Genomic DNA, 15,704 nt, shown 5'->3' on the forward strand with positions numbered 1-15,704 from the left:
GAAAGAGACCTATAGGGTATCGAGCTTATTAGGAAAATTTTTCGAAGGATATTGGTTATTCTTTTAGCATACTTCGAAGTTCATGACGGTTTCTGTGAGTTGAATGCGTGACTGCGCCGCCTTGTACTGCGGTGAGGCCTTGGGTATCAAAGCTTTAGCTTCCCTCGCCTCGATTCAACTTACTTTGACTCGGATTGATTCCAGAGGGGTTTGCTTAAATTGTAACGAATTCCCCTTCGAGAGATAGAAGCTGGTCTAGAAACAATCTAAGTGGAGCCATCATGCTTGTTGTTTGCTAAATCTCTAGGTTTGCTGTGGTAAAGTCGAGTCAGCCTGCTGTGTGATTGCTAGAACCTTCCTGTTAGGATTTTTATTTTTTTGATTTTTTTTAGTGTATGCCCGATTTTGTTAATAGGGCTTGGAAAAGAAATACTCTAGGTCGATTGACTAGCGAAAAACCTAGTAGTTCTTCTGATTTAAGCAGGGAGCTCGAAGATTGTTCTTTTGAGAGCCCTGTTTTTGGAAACTTCAGTTTTGAGAACCTGTCTCTTCGTGAAAATCTCATAACCCCTAGTACTTCTGTGTGCCAGCGATGGCAACTTTGAAAGATTACATGTTCCCAACTAGGACCAACCGAGCTTCGTGCATTAAATTGCCAGCCACTACGGCTAATTTCGAGATAAAACCTAGTACTCTCCAAATGATCCCTATATTCTTAGGAAAGGATGATGAGAACCCTTATTTCCATATTAGGGACTTTGAGGAAATTTGTGGGACAATTAGAATAAAAGACCTTACTGATGAAGTCTTGAAACTTAAGATGTTTCCCTTTTCCTTGAGAGATAAAGCCAAGACCTGGCTGAACAACCTACCATCTGAATCCATTGAAACATGGCAGGAACTTATTGCCGCTTTCTATATGAAATTCTACCCTAAGCATAAAACTGCAGCTGTTAGGCAGACAATTAGTGCTAGTGTGCAACAAGAGGGAGAGTCTCTTTATAGATTTTTAGAGAGATTCAATGATCTCCTATCTCAGTGTCCTCACCATGGATTTGATAAGATGAAACTCGTACAAATTATTTATGATGGTTTAGACTATTCGACCAAAGCCATGGTTGAGTCTATGTGCACTGGTGAGTTCACTAGTAAAAGTGCTGATGATGCTTTTACCTTCTTAGAAGTTATCGCTGAAAAATCCCAACAGTGGGAATCTTGTGTTGAACCCCCCAAAAGACTCTTGGTCAATAGAAGTAGCACCAATGTGGTAGATACGAGTTTTGCGTCTGATGCTAAGTTTGCTGCTTTGTCTAGAAGGTTAGAAGCTTTGGAAATGGGTCAGTCTAAAAATAGGTCCCTTGTTGAACCTAATAGAGCCTCTCAAGTCTCTAGTTGTGGAATAGAGCCCGATAATTCATTTTGGGAAGGTCAGGTTAGTGAAGAGCAAGCTCATGCTGTCTATAACAATGCTAGGTTTGAGAACCGTCAGAAGATTGACCCATACTCAGAGACCTACAATCCTGGTTGGAGAAACCATCCTAATTTTTCTTGGTCTAAGGGTCAGAATCAAGGACAGTCTAGTAATTCTCAGCCTCCCCCAGGATTTGGTTTTAAGAACTCTTCGGGTCAAACTCAGTTTCAGAACATTTCCGAGAAAAACATCTCTGCCTTAGAGGAAAATCTCATAATGCTATCAAAGAACCACATGAGCTTTCAACAAGAAACTAGGCAAGACTTGAAGAATACTTCTCAAAGTATTGCCGAATTAAAACTTCAAATAGGACAAATAGCTAAGTTTATAAGTGAGAGAGAAGATGGAAAGTTCCCTAGTCATACTGAACCTAATCCCAAAGGGGAGAAATCATACCATCATGTGAATGTGTCACAACCCTTAGGAGTGGAAAGAAAGTAGACAACAAGGTTGCCATGCCTGATAGTGAACATGCTGTAGTTCACCCTTATGAGCCAGAAAATGAGGAGACTGATAGAGTCTCCAAAGAGACCAATGAGGGTCCTGATGAGCCCGGCTTTGTTCCCAGAGCCCCGTTCCCCCAGCTGCTAGTTCCGACTAAGAGGGAATCCAACTTTAATGATATATTGGAGGTTTTTAAGCAGGTTAATATCAACCTTCCATTATTAGATGCAATTAGGCAGATTCCCTCTTATGCCAAGTTCCTTAAGGACTTGTGTACGCGAAAGCGTAAGCTCAATGTCCAGAAGAAAGCCTTCATAGCTAGTCACGTGAGTTCTATTATTCAGAATACCACTACTCCTAAGTATAAAGACCCAGGGTCCCCTACCATTGCTTGTACAATAGGTAAGTACCGTGTAGAGAAAGCGTTGCTTGACTTAGGAGCCAGTGTGAACTTACTTCCATACCATGTGTACCTTAAGCTAGGGCTTGGTGAGATGAAACCTACACAGATGACACTTCAGTTAGCTGATAGGTCCATTAAAATTCCTCGTGGTGTGATTGAGGATGTTCTCATAGAGGTTGACAAGTTTATTTATCCAGTGGATTTTATTATCCTAGATACCCAACCTGTCCCTGACCTAGAGAACCAAATACCAGTGATTTTAGGTCGCCCGTTTTTAGCCACGTCTAATGCGATCATAAACTGTCGAAATGGTATTATGAATCTATCTTTTGGTAATATGACTATTGAGTTGAATATTTTTAATGTCAATAAGCTACATTCTGAGCTAGATGACACGTGCATTGAAGAGGTCAACATGATAGGAACCTTAGTTCCGAAGTCTGTACCAAACATCGAATCGGAAGATCCATTAGAGAGTTGTCTAGCCCGTTTTAGCATGGATTTCGACGATGATAGCAACATTGAACAAGTAAATGCTCTGTTGGATTCTATTCCTATGTTAGATACCGATAGATGGAAATCTAGGTTTGAACCATTACTAGCTACCGAATCTACCTTAATCCCTTATTTCGAAGAGCCTAAAGATCCTCCTAAGTTGGACCCCAATTATGCATTTGTAGGCCCATCTGAGATTTTGCCTATAACTTCCGATTTGGATAGTGATCATGAGATTAGGCCAGTAACCGTGCTTCAACACAATAAGAAAACTCTAGGGATGACCATAGAGGATATAAAACATATAAGTCCTATAGCTAGTATACCTCAAAATAATTTAGAGGATGAACCACCTGATTATAATTCAGAGAAAGCAATTGACCTTTTTCAGGAACCGGATGGTCTAGAAATTAGGAATATTGTGACTAGTTTATGTAGAGACACCCAAAACTCTAAGTTTGGGGGTAGTGAACTAGAAGAAGCTCTAGAGTATTTTAAATACTCTCCGGATCCGGAAATTCAAGCCATAGTTAAAGGTCTTACGGAGAATAGTGATTATCCTAAATTTGGGGGTAGAGATTGTCAATTATCCCCAGTAGAAGTTCCTAACTTGGGACTCAAGCCTAGTGCATCTGAGGTATCGCTTGAGTCTATTCAGACTCCACAACCTGATCCGCCTGATTCTGTTCAGGAGGAAATCCATATATTAGAAACCCGTTTTTCGGATGAACCTATTTTTCAAGACACTCTTATGAAGCCCAACTGGAGGCTCTGGATAGATCCGGTTGTCTTGCAAGAAACCTTAGATGAGGATGTGCTCCTTTTGTTCATTTTTCTGAACCAGTGCAGTTGTCTCATATTGGTGTTAGCTCTATTTGGTATTATGGACCCACAACTTTTTCGGCTATTGGTATATGACTTTGGAAGGTGAAGATCCTTTTTGAGGTATTTGATGTCTGGCTGAAGACTTAAAACTTAGCACTTCTTGGGAGGTAACCCAATCTCTCGCAACACGGTAATATCCTTCCTTAACTCTTTTACTTCAAATAGTAACTGTCTCTCCTTGTTCATGCTTTTAGTTTCATCTTTAGAACATTGAGGACAATGTTAGATTTAAGTTTGGGGGTATGGGAGAAACTTTTTAGTTGCAATAAATAAACTCCAGAGCCTAGAATTTATGCGTATTTAGGATAGCACTAACCAATCTAAGTGGATGGAAACATTTTTGTTTTAGGAGTTGAGGAACCAATCTGACTAGATGGAAACATCTACAGAGTCTATTCATAAAAGCACAGAGCTCAGGTGTTAGAAATAACATGATAGTTTCGCCATATCTTGTCGAGTCCTTTTCACTTTCTATTTTTAGTTTTCTTTTGTTTCAAGTGATTTGGTGGGGCACACGATTCAAGTTGTTACCTTTGCTAGGGTGAAATAGAGTGACTGAGTTACCTTTTCAAAAAAAAAAAAAAAAAAAAAAAAAAAAAAATAGACCGGACCAGTTAGACCAATCGGAATAAGTATTAACACTTGGATAGCAATATGCGTGTGTTCTCCCTGTTTCCGTCGCCTAAGCAAGCGTGGAATGCAGGACCCGTGGGAACTATCGTGTAATCTGCTGACAAGAAGCATGCGCTTGGATCAAAAGATCTATTCATGCCGTTAAGTTAAAAAAAAAAATGGTTATTGTTATGTGTAGTCAACTGCTGGTTCCCTTGTATTTGCCAGTTTGTTGATCTAGATTTAAGTTATTGACCACTGGTTCCCTTGTATATGCCAGTGTGTTAATATTAGTCAGACCGGTATCTCAGTCATTTAGGTTAGGTTCATCTTGGCAGAGGCCTTCAGACAGATATGGGAAACACCGTTCACTTTTCAACCATCTACATTTTTCTTTTTCCATCTTCTTAATCTTTTCATGTGATTAGTCTGACTCCGAGTATGATGTCCATCGTGAAACTATCTTAGTAGAGCTCTGTCACTTATATGAATTTTAGTATGCTTGAGTGCAAACTCGTGTACAGCAATTGGAATTTCGCATCAGGGTTCTTCCTCTTAGAGTCAATAATTGTATGCCAACCAAGGAGGTTCTTTAGTGCTTTCCAAGGTTCTGCGTAGATAGCTAGGGTCTGGAGTATTGGTTTTTGTGGGTACACCTCTGTAAACCCACCCGAGATTAACTCGGTCACTTTTCAAGAATAAATTTTGCTCGAGGACTAGCAAATAATAAGTTTGGGGGTATTTGATAGACACATTTTTGTGTCTAATTTGTCCTCAATGTCAGTATTGTTGGAACTCTATTTTTGTACTAATATTGTGTTTTTTGTATTTTTAGGAAATAAACATTTTTGGAAAATTTGGCTCGAAAAGTTGATTTTGGTACCCGGAGGACAAGTGTTATTCGGACTCTCGCTTTTGGATAAGGGGCAACCTAATTACTAAGGGGCACCCCCAGAACACCTTCTTCTCAAATTCAAATAAATTTTTTGGCGGGAAAAATTGGTTCATCAACTGGCAGAACTTCAATCGACAAAATGAAGGTGTTGTGGTGCGATTCAATGGCTCAAACTTGGTAGGAAGATGTGATATAGCTTAATAAACACATTTTGGGCATCGAATTCGATCGGATTTGGCTGGATAATCACCAGGTGATGAAAACATCAAGAACAGTTTTGGCGGGAAAAAATTGTCTTGAACTGCCGTACTAGGGTTGATGATTCGAAGGTGTTCCAGTGAGATTCAATGGCCCAAATTAAATGGGTTTGTTCCTAGGGCCTAGACAGAGCTGGTATGGGTGTTGGATTCGGTCCAATTTGGTTAGATAATCGGTGGGAATCAAAACAGGGAAGATATTCTCAAATAGGGAAGATATCCTATTTTTAGAATTGTTGGATGGAAGAGACGTGCATGGGTTAACTCTATTGGCTGGAAACTTCTCCTACAACTCATAGATGCGTGAAAGAGATAAACCAGGAAACAATCCGTAACGAATCAGAGAAATAAAGAAAAAAAATATCGGAAAATATTCTTTTATGGCCGGATATTCTTGGAGTTATTACAAGGATTTGAGTGACCTGTTGTGTATAAATAGGTCCCTAGTGTCGAGCAGAGGGAGCTAGTGAAGTTTAGGAAGAATTTGGAGAGGTTTAGAGCACTACAGAGCAAGAAAATCCAAGTTGCAGAGAGTCTGGTTCTGCTGCTGCTGCGAGGAGGAAGAACGTGAAGAACAGACTCCCCAGGACAGTCGTTTATCAACAGTAACATCGACTGTCATCTGTCGGTCGTAGTTCTTCAGCGACAACAGCACTTTAGGTCTGTCGTTGATTCTGGACGCTTTGTGTGGGTCGCAGAATCCTGTTTTACATCATTTTCTTGTCTTTCTCTCATTGTAAAACACTTTCTCTCATTTTTGAGAGGTTTTCCAACATGATGAGCGGCTAAATTCTTGGTGATTGAGGCAATGGAGGATCTATTCACTCATGTTTGATTGGTAATATTTTTATTTATAATTTCTTTAATTATTTACTTTATTTAATTCACTTGGTTAAATATAAAAAAAAGGATAAAATGGTTTTCTTAATTAGTTGTGAATCAGTTTGATGTTTTATGCTTAGAATAATCTTTGATAAATCATGCTTAAGGATTACAACTTAATATTTGGACACCTTTTAAATTAAAAAGTGATTTAATAAGAAAAAGAGCTTAATAATAATTTATGAAATATTATTTATAACCAATCAACTTGGAGTGGTAGTGAATCCTGAGCCTTAATCCTTCTAAATCTTGACATTACTATTAATTTCCTTCATTTATTTATTTGTTTAAATCTAAAAAAAAAGTTACCTTCACAAGTTCGAAAAGAACCCAGTTTTTACCACTATTACTACAACACTTGAAAATACATCACTGCTACCTTCACCACCACGACCGCTACGATCCCTCTTTTTGTCAGCATTCAGCTTGGCTTGTGCTTCCCTCCTAGCTTTTTCTTCCACCTTTACTTCAGCCTCAAGTTGCTTGAACAATTCATGGGCATCCTCATTGTCAACATTGCAAGCATAGTCAATGTGTTTGCTTTGCTCTTCAATCGACAAAGTCTCTCCTCTGTCTTTCGCACAACACAACACCTTTACAAAGGTCTTAAAATACTCCTTCTATTGTCAATTAAACAACAAACAATTAATATAATGATTCGATAATGTAATCTTAAACTTAAAATAGTAAGAGTAACTCTACAATACTTACAAAGAACTTAAGACTTAATGCTGGGACTTTCGATGCCATCTTCCTCTTACGAGCCAGTTCTTCAGCAGTCATTTCCCTAATCACAGTAAGACAAGCCCAACCCAAGTACCACGCAATGTATTTCTCACTAGTTTCATGACCGGTGGTCACCTCGTCCAAAAGACTCACATCGATTTTACGGCGACGTATATCGTCCCAATGTTTTTGAGTTGGTGCTGGATCATAAGAGACGTTAATAGTTTTTTGGGACGTGGTGCATTCAGCCATGTTCACAGTAAAGAACGACTTTTCTTCATCGAAATGAGGTTCTTATTGGACGTAAGCCAATTTTCGCATTACCCGATGTGGATCATATTGGAAAACCTCTCAAAGAATTTCATTGATGCTCAAAAGTGTTTTACAATGAAGAGAAAGATAAGTAAATAGTATAAAACAGGATTTTGCGACCCACAGAAGGCGTCCAGAATCAACGACACAGAGATAGTGCTGTTGGTACAACGACTCAGTCGCGGAAAGGAGTGGAAAAGTGTTGCAATAAAGCGATAGTTTTTAACGACTTTCCTGCCTCGTCCAATGTTCTTCGTGTTCTTCAGTTCCAGCAGCATCAGGAACTTCTTCACAGCGTCTGGTTCTTTGATTTTTACGTCTCTAACTCTCTCCCAACTCTCGATAGCCTCTTCCCAATGACCGATACTTGTATTTATAGTGTTTTGGAGCAAGAAATCCGACCATTGATTGCGTATATTTTCTCTTTAATTCGATTATTCTTTGCTGCCCAAAAATGAGAATACTTACCATTTATAGAATTTCCACACGTTAACTCGCTCCCAAAACGCTCCAAATTAGTTTCTTCATGCCTCAGAAGCTTTCCCGCACCTTCACATCACTCCATGCACAGCAGAAACACACTTGAGCTCGCTTACAGTGCGTGTTGCTCTGTTTTGGTTTGGTGAATCGAACCAGGAATTTTAGCCAAAATTGACCGATTCCGTCACCCATACTGTGTTCCTCAACCTATATCACATCTCTGTACCAAAATTCCGCCATTGAATCGACCTACCACTACTTCATTTCTTCGATCGAAAATTCTCCTGTGCTGTGAACATTTTTCCCGCCAAAATCGATATTCAAATGAAGAAGAGGGGTGTCCCCCTATCCTGTCTTGGTGTCCCCTTAGTAATTTGGGCTGAAATAGTAATTCTTGGGTTGAAATAGTAATTTTTCTGGTTTCCTCCGGGACATTTCTGGGACGTTTCCGGTACATTTCTGGGGCGCCTCCAGGACGTTTCTGGGGTGCCTTTAGTACTTTTCTCTGGGGTGTAAATCATCACTTTTTGAGCAACTCTTTCCATACAAGGGTATTTTCTCCAAAAACACCTAAACAAACATAAAAACACCATAATGAGAACAAATGGGTACTAATAAAATACATAAAAGAGATCAAAATAGACACATAAATGCGTCTATCAATATCCAAACCTATGCAAAAAAAAAGTTTAGTAAGAATCTTATCTTACGAGAGTTTTGCAAATATAAATGATTTAGACAATAAAATTAACTAGAAGAGACATGTGTTTCCGTTAACTTGCTTAGTGAGTGCCCTCTTCTTCGTTCCGGTTTCGGTTGAAGTTGAAGATGAAGCTTCGGTGGGTTGAACAATAGATAGAGTTTGTTCTCCATCTCCATCTTCTTCTTCTTCTTCTTCCTATTCCTCTTCAACAATTTCATCTTGGATATTCTTACCTTTATCTCCATTACCATCATCATCATCATCGTCATCATCATTACCTCCTCCAACATTAAACATTTCTTCATTACCACCATTATCATCATTGTTACCTCCTCCAGCAGCCGGAGTGCTTTCATCAACATCATCACCTCTTCTACCAGATGGAATTGATTGGTCTTCATCTGGAGTCTCGTCTGAATCACTGGGTTCAAATGGTGGTTCAGAATCATTCGTTATACGGATCTTTGTCGTTCCCGACACAACGTAGGACCTTCGATGTGTTAAAGTCAAGAGTATTTCACCAACACGAGGAGGTCTTGAAGGAGGACTAAGAGCTTTCATAGCTTTCTTCTTTGCCTTTTCCAACCTGAACAAGAACAATTAAGAAAAAAAAATTACAGGTTGAAAGGGTCGACATATATAACCTATCCGGCGGAACAACGTCGGAAGGGTCGATAGCCAAATTACATGTCGGCTAAAGAGCAGCCGGCAGGGTATTATTCACATAACCTGCCGGCTTATAACAAATATGAACACAGTAGAAACAAGGATTTTTCACCAAACCAGTCGGCAAGGTACATTACTCATACATTGCCGACCAACTAACAGCCGACATGGTTTTATCCAAATACCATTCCGGTTTTAAAAATTCAAGGCATCAGGAGACACAAAAAACTTGAAATACAGCCGGCAAGGTAAAAAATTATAACTAACCCGGCTAAAAAAAACTTCCACCGGCAGGGTCTAAGATTGAATAACTTTCTGGCCCTGCAAGTACCAGTTACATGTATTCAATAGCCGGCAAGCTCTTCGACCTAAGAGCTTGCCGGCCAAACTCTAACTATGAAAACATGAAACTCGTCGCAACTTCCAATTCATAATTTCGATTCTTCTTACCTAATTTAACATGCAAACATGAAATCGAAGTACTAGAGTGAGTTTAAGTGAGCCCTTATTTTCTTAAGCGCACCATTTCTCGTGTTTCAGTGGCTGCGAATTCTTCCTCTTCGACGGTTTTTTTTCACTTTCTTTTGAACCAAACTTGCAATTCCAGGGTTATACTCATGGGGTTTTCGATTAGTTTCTTTCATACGAGTTCCCTTCCGCCGTGGTGGATCCATTGATGAAGATTAATCAGAGTTTTTGAATCGACGATTTCAATGAATTAATCGACGAGTTTTGATGGTGGTGGGGGTGATGGAGCCGGTATGGTTGTGGAGGAGAAGAAGAAGAGAAGAAGATGAAATTAAAAGATTAAAACTGATTTTGGGTAATAGGTTTTTAAAGGGTAAGGATAGTTTTGTAACTTACCCATTAGGACTCCCCCTAAAACTCTTAAAAAGAGTCCCTTTAAAATTGGGTATTACCCCAATTAATCTGGGTATACCCAATCAAGCCAGGTTTTTAACAGGCTGGTTTTGTTTTTAGAGAAATTTAAGGAAATTAAGAGAACTAATCATTGAAAGTGGTCCTCATGACACTTGTCAATAAAAGAAGTGAAGTCATGACACTTGTTAGCAAAAGAAGTAAAGTGAAATGATCCACATGACACTTGTCATCAAAAGAAGTTAAGAGAAAAGTGTCTCAGAAAATTAAAGTAACATTTGACTTTCTCAATTAAGAAACCAGTCTATTTTTCTCGAAACATTTATTTATAGAAACCAGCCTATTAAAAAGGAACGGAGGGAGTATGAATTAACGGTGAAAAAGCTGATCATATCCAAAAAAAAAAAAAAAAATTAGATTCATTTATTATCTTTATCAACTTATATAACATTATTAATCGACATACAAAAGAATGATGCCGATTCCCCTCGACTAATAAGCACGGTCCTAAGTAGCATTTTATCTAGCTAAGACTCGGACTCCCTCTATATGTGCATATGATACAACACTTGCAACAACACGACCCTGGACTAATAATTACATATACAGTAACACTCCATATTATGCAACCGTAGCTATTGGATTTTTATAAGATCCTGAAAGAATTGTACCTAAAGAATTCCTAAACGATTTTTGGATCATCTAAATAGATACACTATTAGGTACACCTCTGCAGGTGACGCCGGGTTCAGAGCTAGGAGCAAGCAACTCGTAAGGTTGAACACCTGCACCACACCGGTTCTTCAGATTTGGGTTACTGTTTCTTTTTTCTATTTCTCTTTCTATCTGTTGAATCTCCGCAGAAAACCCATAAAATGCTTCCACAATCTCAGCATCACCAGACCAAGTAGAAGGTTGACTCCGCTCTCCTAAATACTCTTCATCTGGTGAATGTGTTGATAACGAATCTACCACTGCCATCAACTTTGTTGCTTGGAGTAAACTTGGCAATGAGGTAAAGAAATATCTTTGAGGATCATCATGAAAAGTTGCATATTCTGGATCATTTTCATCCGGAATTAATTTCCGCATGAGCGTTGGGCGGTTTGGGACGTAACCACCATAGGGGTACTGCCCAAAATTCAAGGCAGCATGTTGGGCAGATGCGAGCCAGATGAGTGTTGTTAGGATGTACACTAAGTCATCACCATTGGATAACTTGGGCCACCAGTCTGCGTGCCGTAGGTCTGCATGACCCACTTCAATGGATTCTTTGTACCAGGCCTGAAGCTCTCTATCGTTACGGATCAGATCTGGATCCGGATAGTAATGTGTCACGTAAGTTTTGACCCATTTCTCTATAGCAGACCATATGAGAAGACCATCTGTTGCATAAGGGTAGTCTTCAATGGTGAGTTTTAGTCCATGAGGCTGTGACGGGTCTTTAATTGCCATACCTCTGCATTGACAAATTTCCAATTCAAATCAATTTTAAGCATTCCAAATCTATAACAAATAGAACAATGCTGCATATTTAGCTGAAATTGGCATATCACTGTGTCCTAGGACCTACTCTAGTAGTGACACTTTGACAGTAACTAAAAACACCTATCAAAGTCATGAAATATTGAGAGTGCATCGAAATGAATTATCTAATGAAGTACGAGGTTGTATTATCACTAATATGGTTCAGATTCCTGATTGAAAAATTCATTAAGACCAATTCCAGAGCACAGGCCATAAAGTGCAACAAACCTGCGGATAAGATCTGCAGGGAGACCTTCAAGGTCGAAGCGCCAGGTTTTGTATGCCTCTGCACTGATTCCCATGCAGTATGGACCAGGAGTGAAGCAAGATTCGATGACACCCCCTCCGCTGATTAAAGTTTGACGGGCTATGCAATTGATCCCTAAAGTGTAGCGCATGTGAGGATCCAAGAGTTTGAAAATAGGGTGCATAGCACTCATTTGCCGGTGTGCAGCTAGTATAAATGGCTCCAAGGCAGCATGAGTACGCAACCTGTTCAGCCAGAAATATTCATTTCTCTTAATCAGTAAGATATTTTTTATAACTGGCTCACAGTCATTTGGCCGTATATGAACCACAAATATTTGAAAGTGGTGATGGCCATGTTTAATCAAAAAAAGCAGAATTCATACCAGTGATTAACTAGTTGATGGACACCAGCATCGTTGGAGCCGACATGGGCCTTAGCTAGCTGCCATATCCAACTCGAAGTGGCACAATTAGGAGGTGTAAGTACTCTCTTTGATGAAGCCTCAGATGCGAGGCTAAGTTCAATGGCGATGGGCTTTAGGGTTCCGGTTGAGCTCAAGAAAAAGAGAGTTCGTGTAGCATATGTTTTTCGCCCATCAAGAGCATTTATTCGTTCAACAAATGGAAGGTATATGTCATGGAAATCTATCATAAACAATTTATTTTCCTCCAGTGCCTGAAAACAGAGTTGAAAGAGAAAACAAAAAATTCAGTCTGGTACCAGTAAAGCAAGTTTGAAGTCCACTAGAAGTAAAAAAACACAGCGACCATTTTTTATTTTTGAAATTTTATCGATCATTACCTGTTGCACGGACATCCCTTCGAGATAGCTCAGAATGTGTTCTTCTTTTAAGGCCGACTCTTGTGGACCATAGATATTTGGATCCAGCTTGCTCACTGGTGGAAAAACCTGAAGAATTAAACATATTTGTTAAACATCCTGAATTATGAAAGTTCTTCATGGAAACTAAAACAAAATTTGTCATCCTTTACACACCTCAAGCCTCTCGATGTTCACTGGATTAATCCCTGCAAGTGCTTGTCTAGCAAATTCATCGTCCCTTAACCAAGCAAACTTGTCTTCTGCAAATCGAAATATCAAATTGTTAACATCTTTAGTGATATGGACCTACTTAAACCCATAAATCTATAACTGCATTAACAATGATATAGAATTGACTACTTACTTGCGATGATCATTGGTGTATCATATTTTAGAATACCCTCACTTGATTCTTGGATTTTGTGAACGATTTTGGGAAGTTTCTTAAACTCATCAAATTTAAGCAAGAGACCCTCTTTGTAAAGATCATCGACATCCGCAAACCCCTTAAAATCATGGTGAGCCAAAATGTTGGCAACAAGTGAGGGGTACAAGTTATGAAGAACAGCCCTTAATCTCCCAGCAGAAAACGTGTGTTTCTTTGTTTCCTCAAATGCTTCGTCCCTAGGTACATATATTGGCAATGGCTTCTCAACACGGGACTCCATATTTATGTCTGTTAAACATATCAAAGTTAGTACTTACGGCATGGTGGTAATTTGTAACCTCAACAAACTCATCTTAAGTGAAATCCAGCTTGCAAACTCTTGAAGTGAGGTCAGCAAAGAAATAAAGTTGTCAGTATATTCGTTATATGTCAATGGACATATCTAAGATATGACAAGATCAGATAAGTAAATGTATCTATTACCAAACAAATACTACTATTGCCTGTGACGGTTGTAAAGAAGGAACAGAACAACCAAACACAAAAGATAGAAAACAGCAGGGTCCATTTATTGTTTCTACTTTATGACCTTATCAAGTGGTCTATATTACAATAAATTTAACTGAAAAGATCAACAGGACAAAGGTGGGCAAATCATGGTCCTCAAATGTCAATATTACTATTCTCAATTTGATCTACTATATTTATGAATTGCTCATGAACATCTCTTAAAGTTTGTACCAATTGCAACTTAAAGAATTGATACGAAAGAACAGAAAACTAACCGGTATCGGTTGGAAGACGCCCCGTCCTGCATCTTCTAGGATATGGAATTGTTTCACCACCAAACTCCGGTCTAGCAAGATCAATTCCCATATCTGGATTACCCAAGTCATTATACGTAGCAAAATCATATATCCGATCGGATAATTTTCTAACTCCTGTCCCATCTCCCCTAAGTGCTTCAAGCTCCTTTTCTCTTAGTTGTTTCATTCCTTCGGGTGTTTCGTATGGTAGATACGGCTATATAAAACAAACAAATGATCATTAACTAGTTCTCACGAGTGCACATAACGTCGAATTTCACACACTAAGTACCAACTAAATCATGAAAGTATAATAAAGCTCAAATTCATCAAACACTAATGATAGTCAATGATTTTCAGTGTAAGGGACAAAAATTCATCTTAATAAAACCTTGTTCAAACTTTTCAACTGTGAGGACTTTTATCAAACAAAGTTAATCTTTGTTTGACCTCTGAAACCTTGAATTCATCAAAAAAAAATCTCCAAAAAAATCAAAAACTTGACTGAAATCTCTTACCATATTTGAGAAGAAAATTCTTTTGTCAGGATGATCTTTAGTGGATTGAACCCATGAATTACAAGGGAAATGAACAGCACCAGAAGCAAAACCTTCAATAGTTATAGTCTCCAAGAAAAACTCTTTCTGATGTTTATTAGTTACAGTAATAGCTCCTGGAATACCAAAATTTGAATCCACCATGAAATCAACTGTATATGTAACTCTCTCAGCTTTGATTTTTGATTTCTTTGACCAATTTCTAATCACTGCTGCCTTGCTCTTCTTTGCTTCTTTAGTCTCTGCAATTACACACAAAACATTTGATTAAATTCCTCAATGACCAATAAATGAAGAAAAAACCTAACAAAAATTTATTCAGACCCAGAATGAAAAATTAAGAACATGGTTTTGTACTTCAGGTTGATCTTAACAAAGGGTCTGAATCAATTTTCAAAAAAAAAAAAAAAAAAATTATTTAGGGTTCTTACTTGGATCAATTTGAGTACTAATGAGCTCAAGAACAACATTCCTTCCAATTTTATCAGTGAAATCATCAAAATGATTCAAAAATGCCTCTTTAAAATCTTCTTTATTCTTCTTCTTAACAATAATAACACCTCTAACTTTAAACTGAACTGCTTTCTCTTTAGAAGAAATTCTAAACAAATTCTCACTAATAACGGCTAATGGACTACCATTAGTACTACCACTAATACTCTCACAACTAATTCTCAAACCCTTCTCATTTGTATTTAATCTTTTAGAAGAACCAAAACAGAACTGTTGCTCAACATTCTGATATAGAAATCTTGAACTTGGTGCTAAAGATGATGATTTACTCATCATCATTACTGATCTACCACCACTCATCATTTCTTTAACACCAGCCATTAACAAACTCCAGCTCTCTTAAGTTTTTTCTTCTTTTTTGGGTGTTGGGTTCTTCTGGACAAAAATCTAAGAAAGGATCTTATAATGGTGATTCTTTAGTTATTGTTGCAAGTGGGATTTGGTAATGGTGGTGGTATATATAGTGACATGAAAGGTACTCAGTTGGGAAGTCAGAGAGAGCTCTGTGCATTCCCTAGAAAGGGGCCATTGGAATTTATTATAGTAAAGTGCAAACATATGATTTTCTTCACGTTTTTTAACTTGTTTTGAGTTATTAGAATTTAAGAATACATTTCGGGTCAAAGGAAACGAGTCGGATACTTTCGGGGAAGGAGACGACGCGGTTTGAAAAGGGATTGATCGAAAGAGTAGCATGCGGGAAAATTAGATTTCGTTTCTGTGGTAAGAAG

At 38.4% G+C, this 15,704-nt stretch overlaps 1 protein-coding gene across 1 annotated transcript; it reads right to left on the minus strand.

The window, feature by feature from the left end:
- Positions 1-10,506: 10,506 nt before the first annotated feature.
- Positions 10,507-15,467, minus strand: LOC113339920 (linoleate 13S-lipoxygenase 3-1, chloroplastic-like). Its single transcript, XM_026585143.1, has 9 exons — positions 14,892-15,467; positions 14,422-14,702; positions 13,883-14,120; positions 13,074-13,385; positions 12,884-12,969; positions 12,689-12,796; positions 12,270-12,562; positions 11,866-12,129; positions 10,507-11,569 (listed from the first exon to the last, which is right to left on the minus strand). Exons 1-9 carry the CDS (start codon positions 15,292-15,294, stop codon positions 10,813-10,815), a joined length of 2,742 nt encoding a protein of 913 aa, XP_026440928.1. The 5' UTR covers positions 15,295-15,467; the 3' UTR covers positions 10,507-10,812.
- Positions 15,468-15,704: the final 237 nt, after the last annotated feature.

The sequence above is a fragment of the Papaver somniferum genome, unplaced genomic scaffold, assembly GCF_003573695.1.
Source record: "Papaver somniferum cultivar HN1 unplaced genomic scaffold, ASM357369v1 unplaced-scaffold_21, whole genome shotgun sequence".
NCBI classification, from domain to species: domain Eukaryota; kingdom Viridiplantae; phylum Streptophyta; class Magnoliopsida; order Ranunculales; family Papaveraceae; genus Papaver; species Papaver somniferum.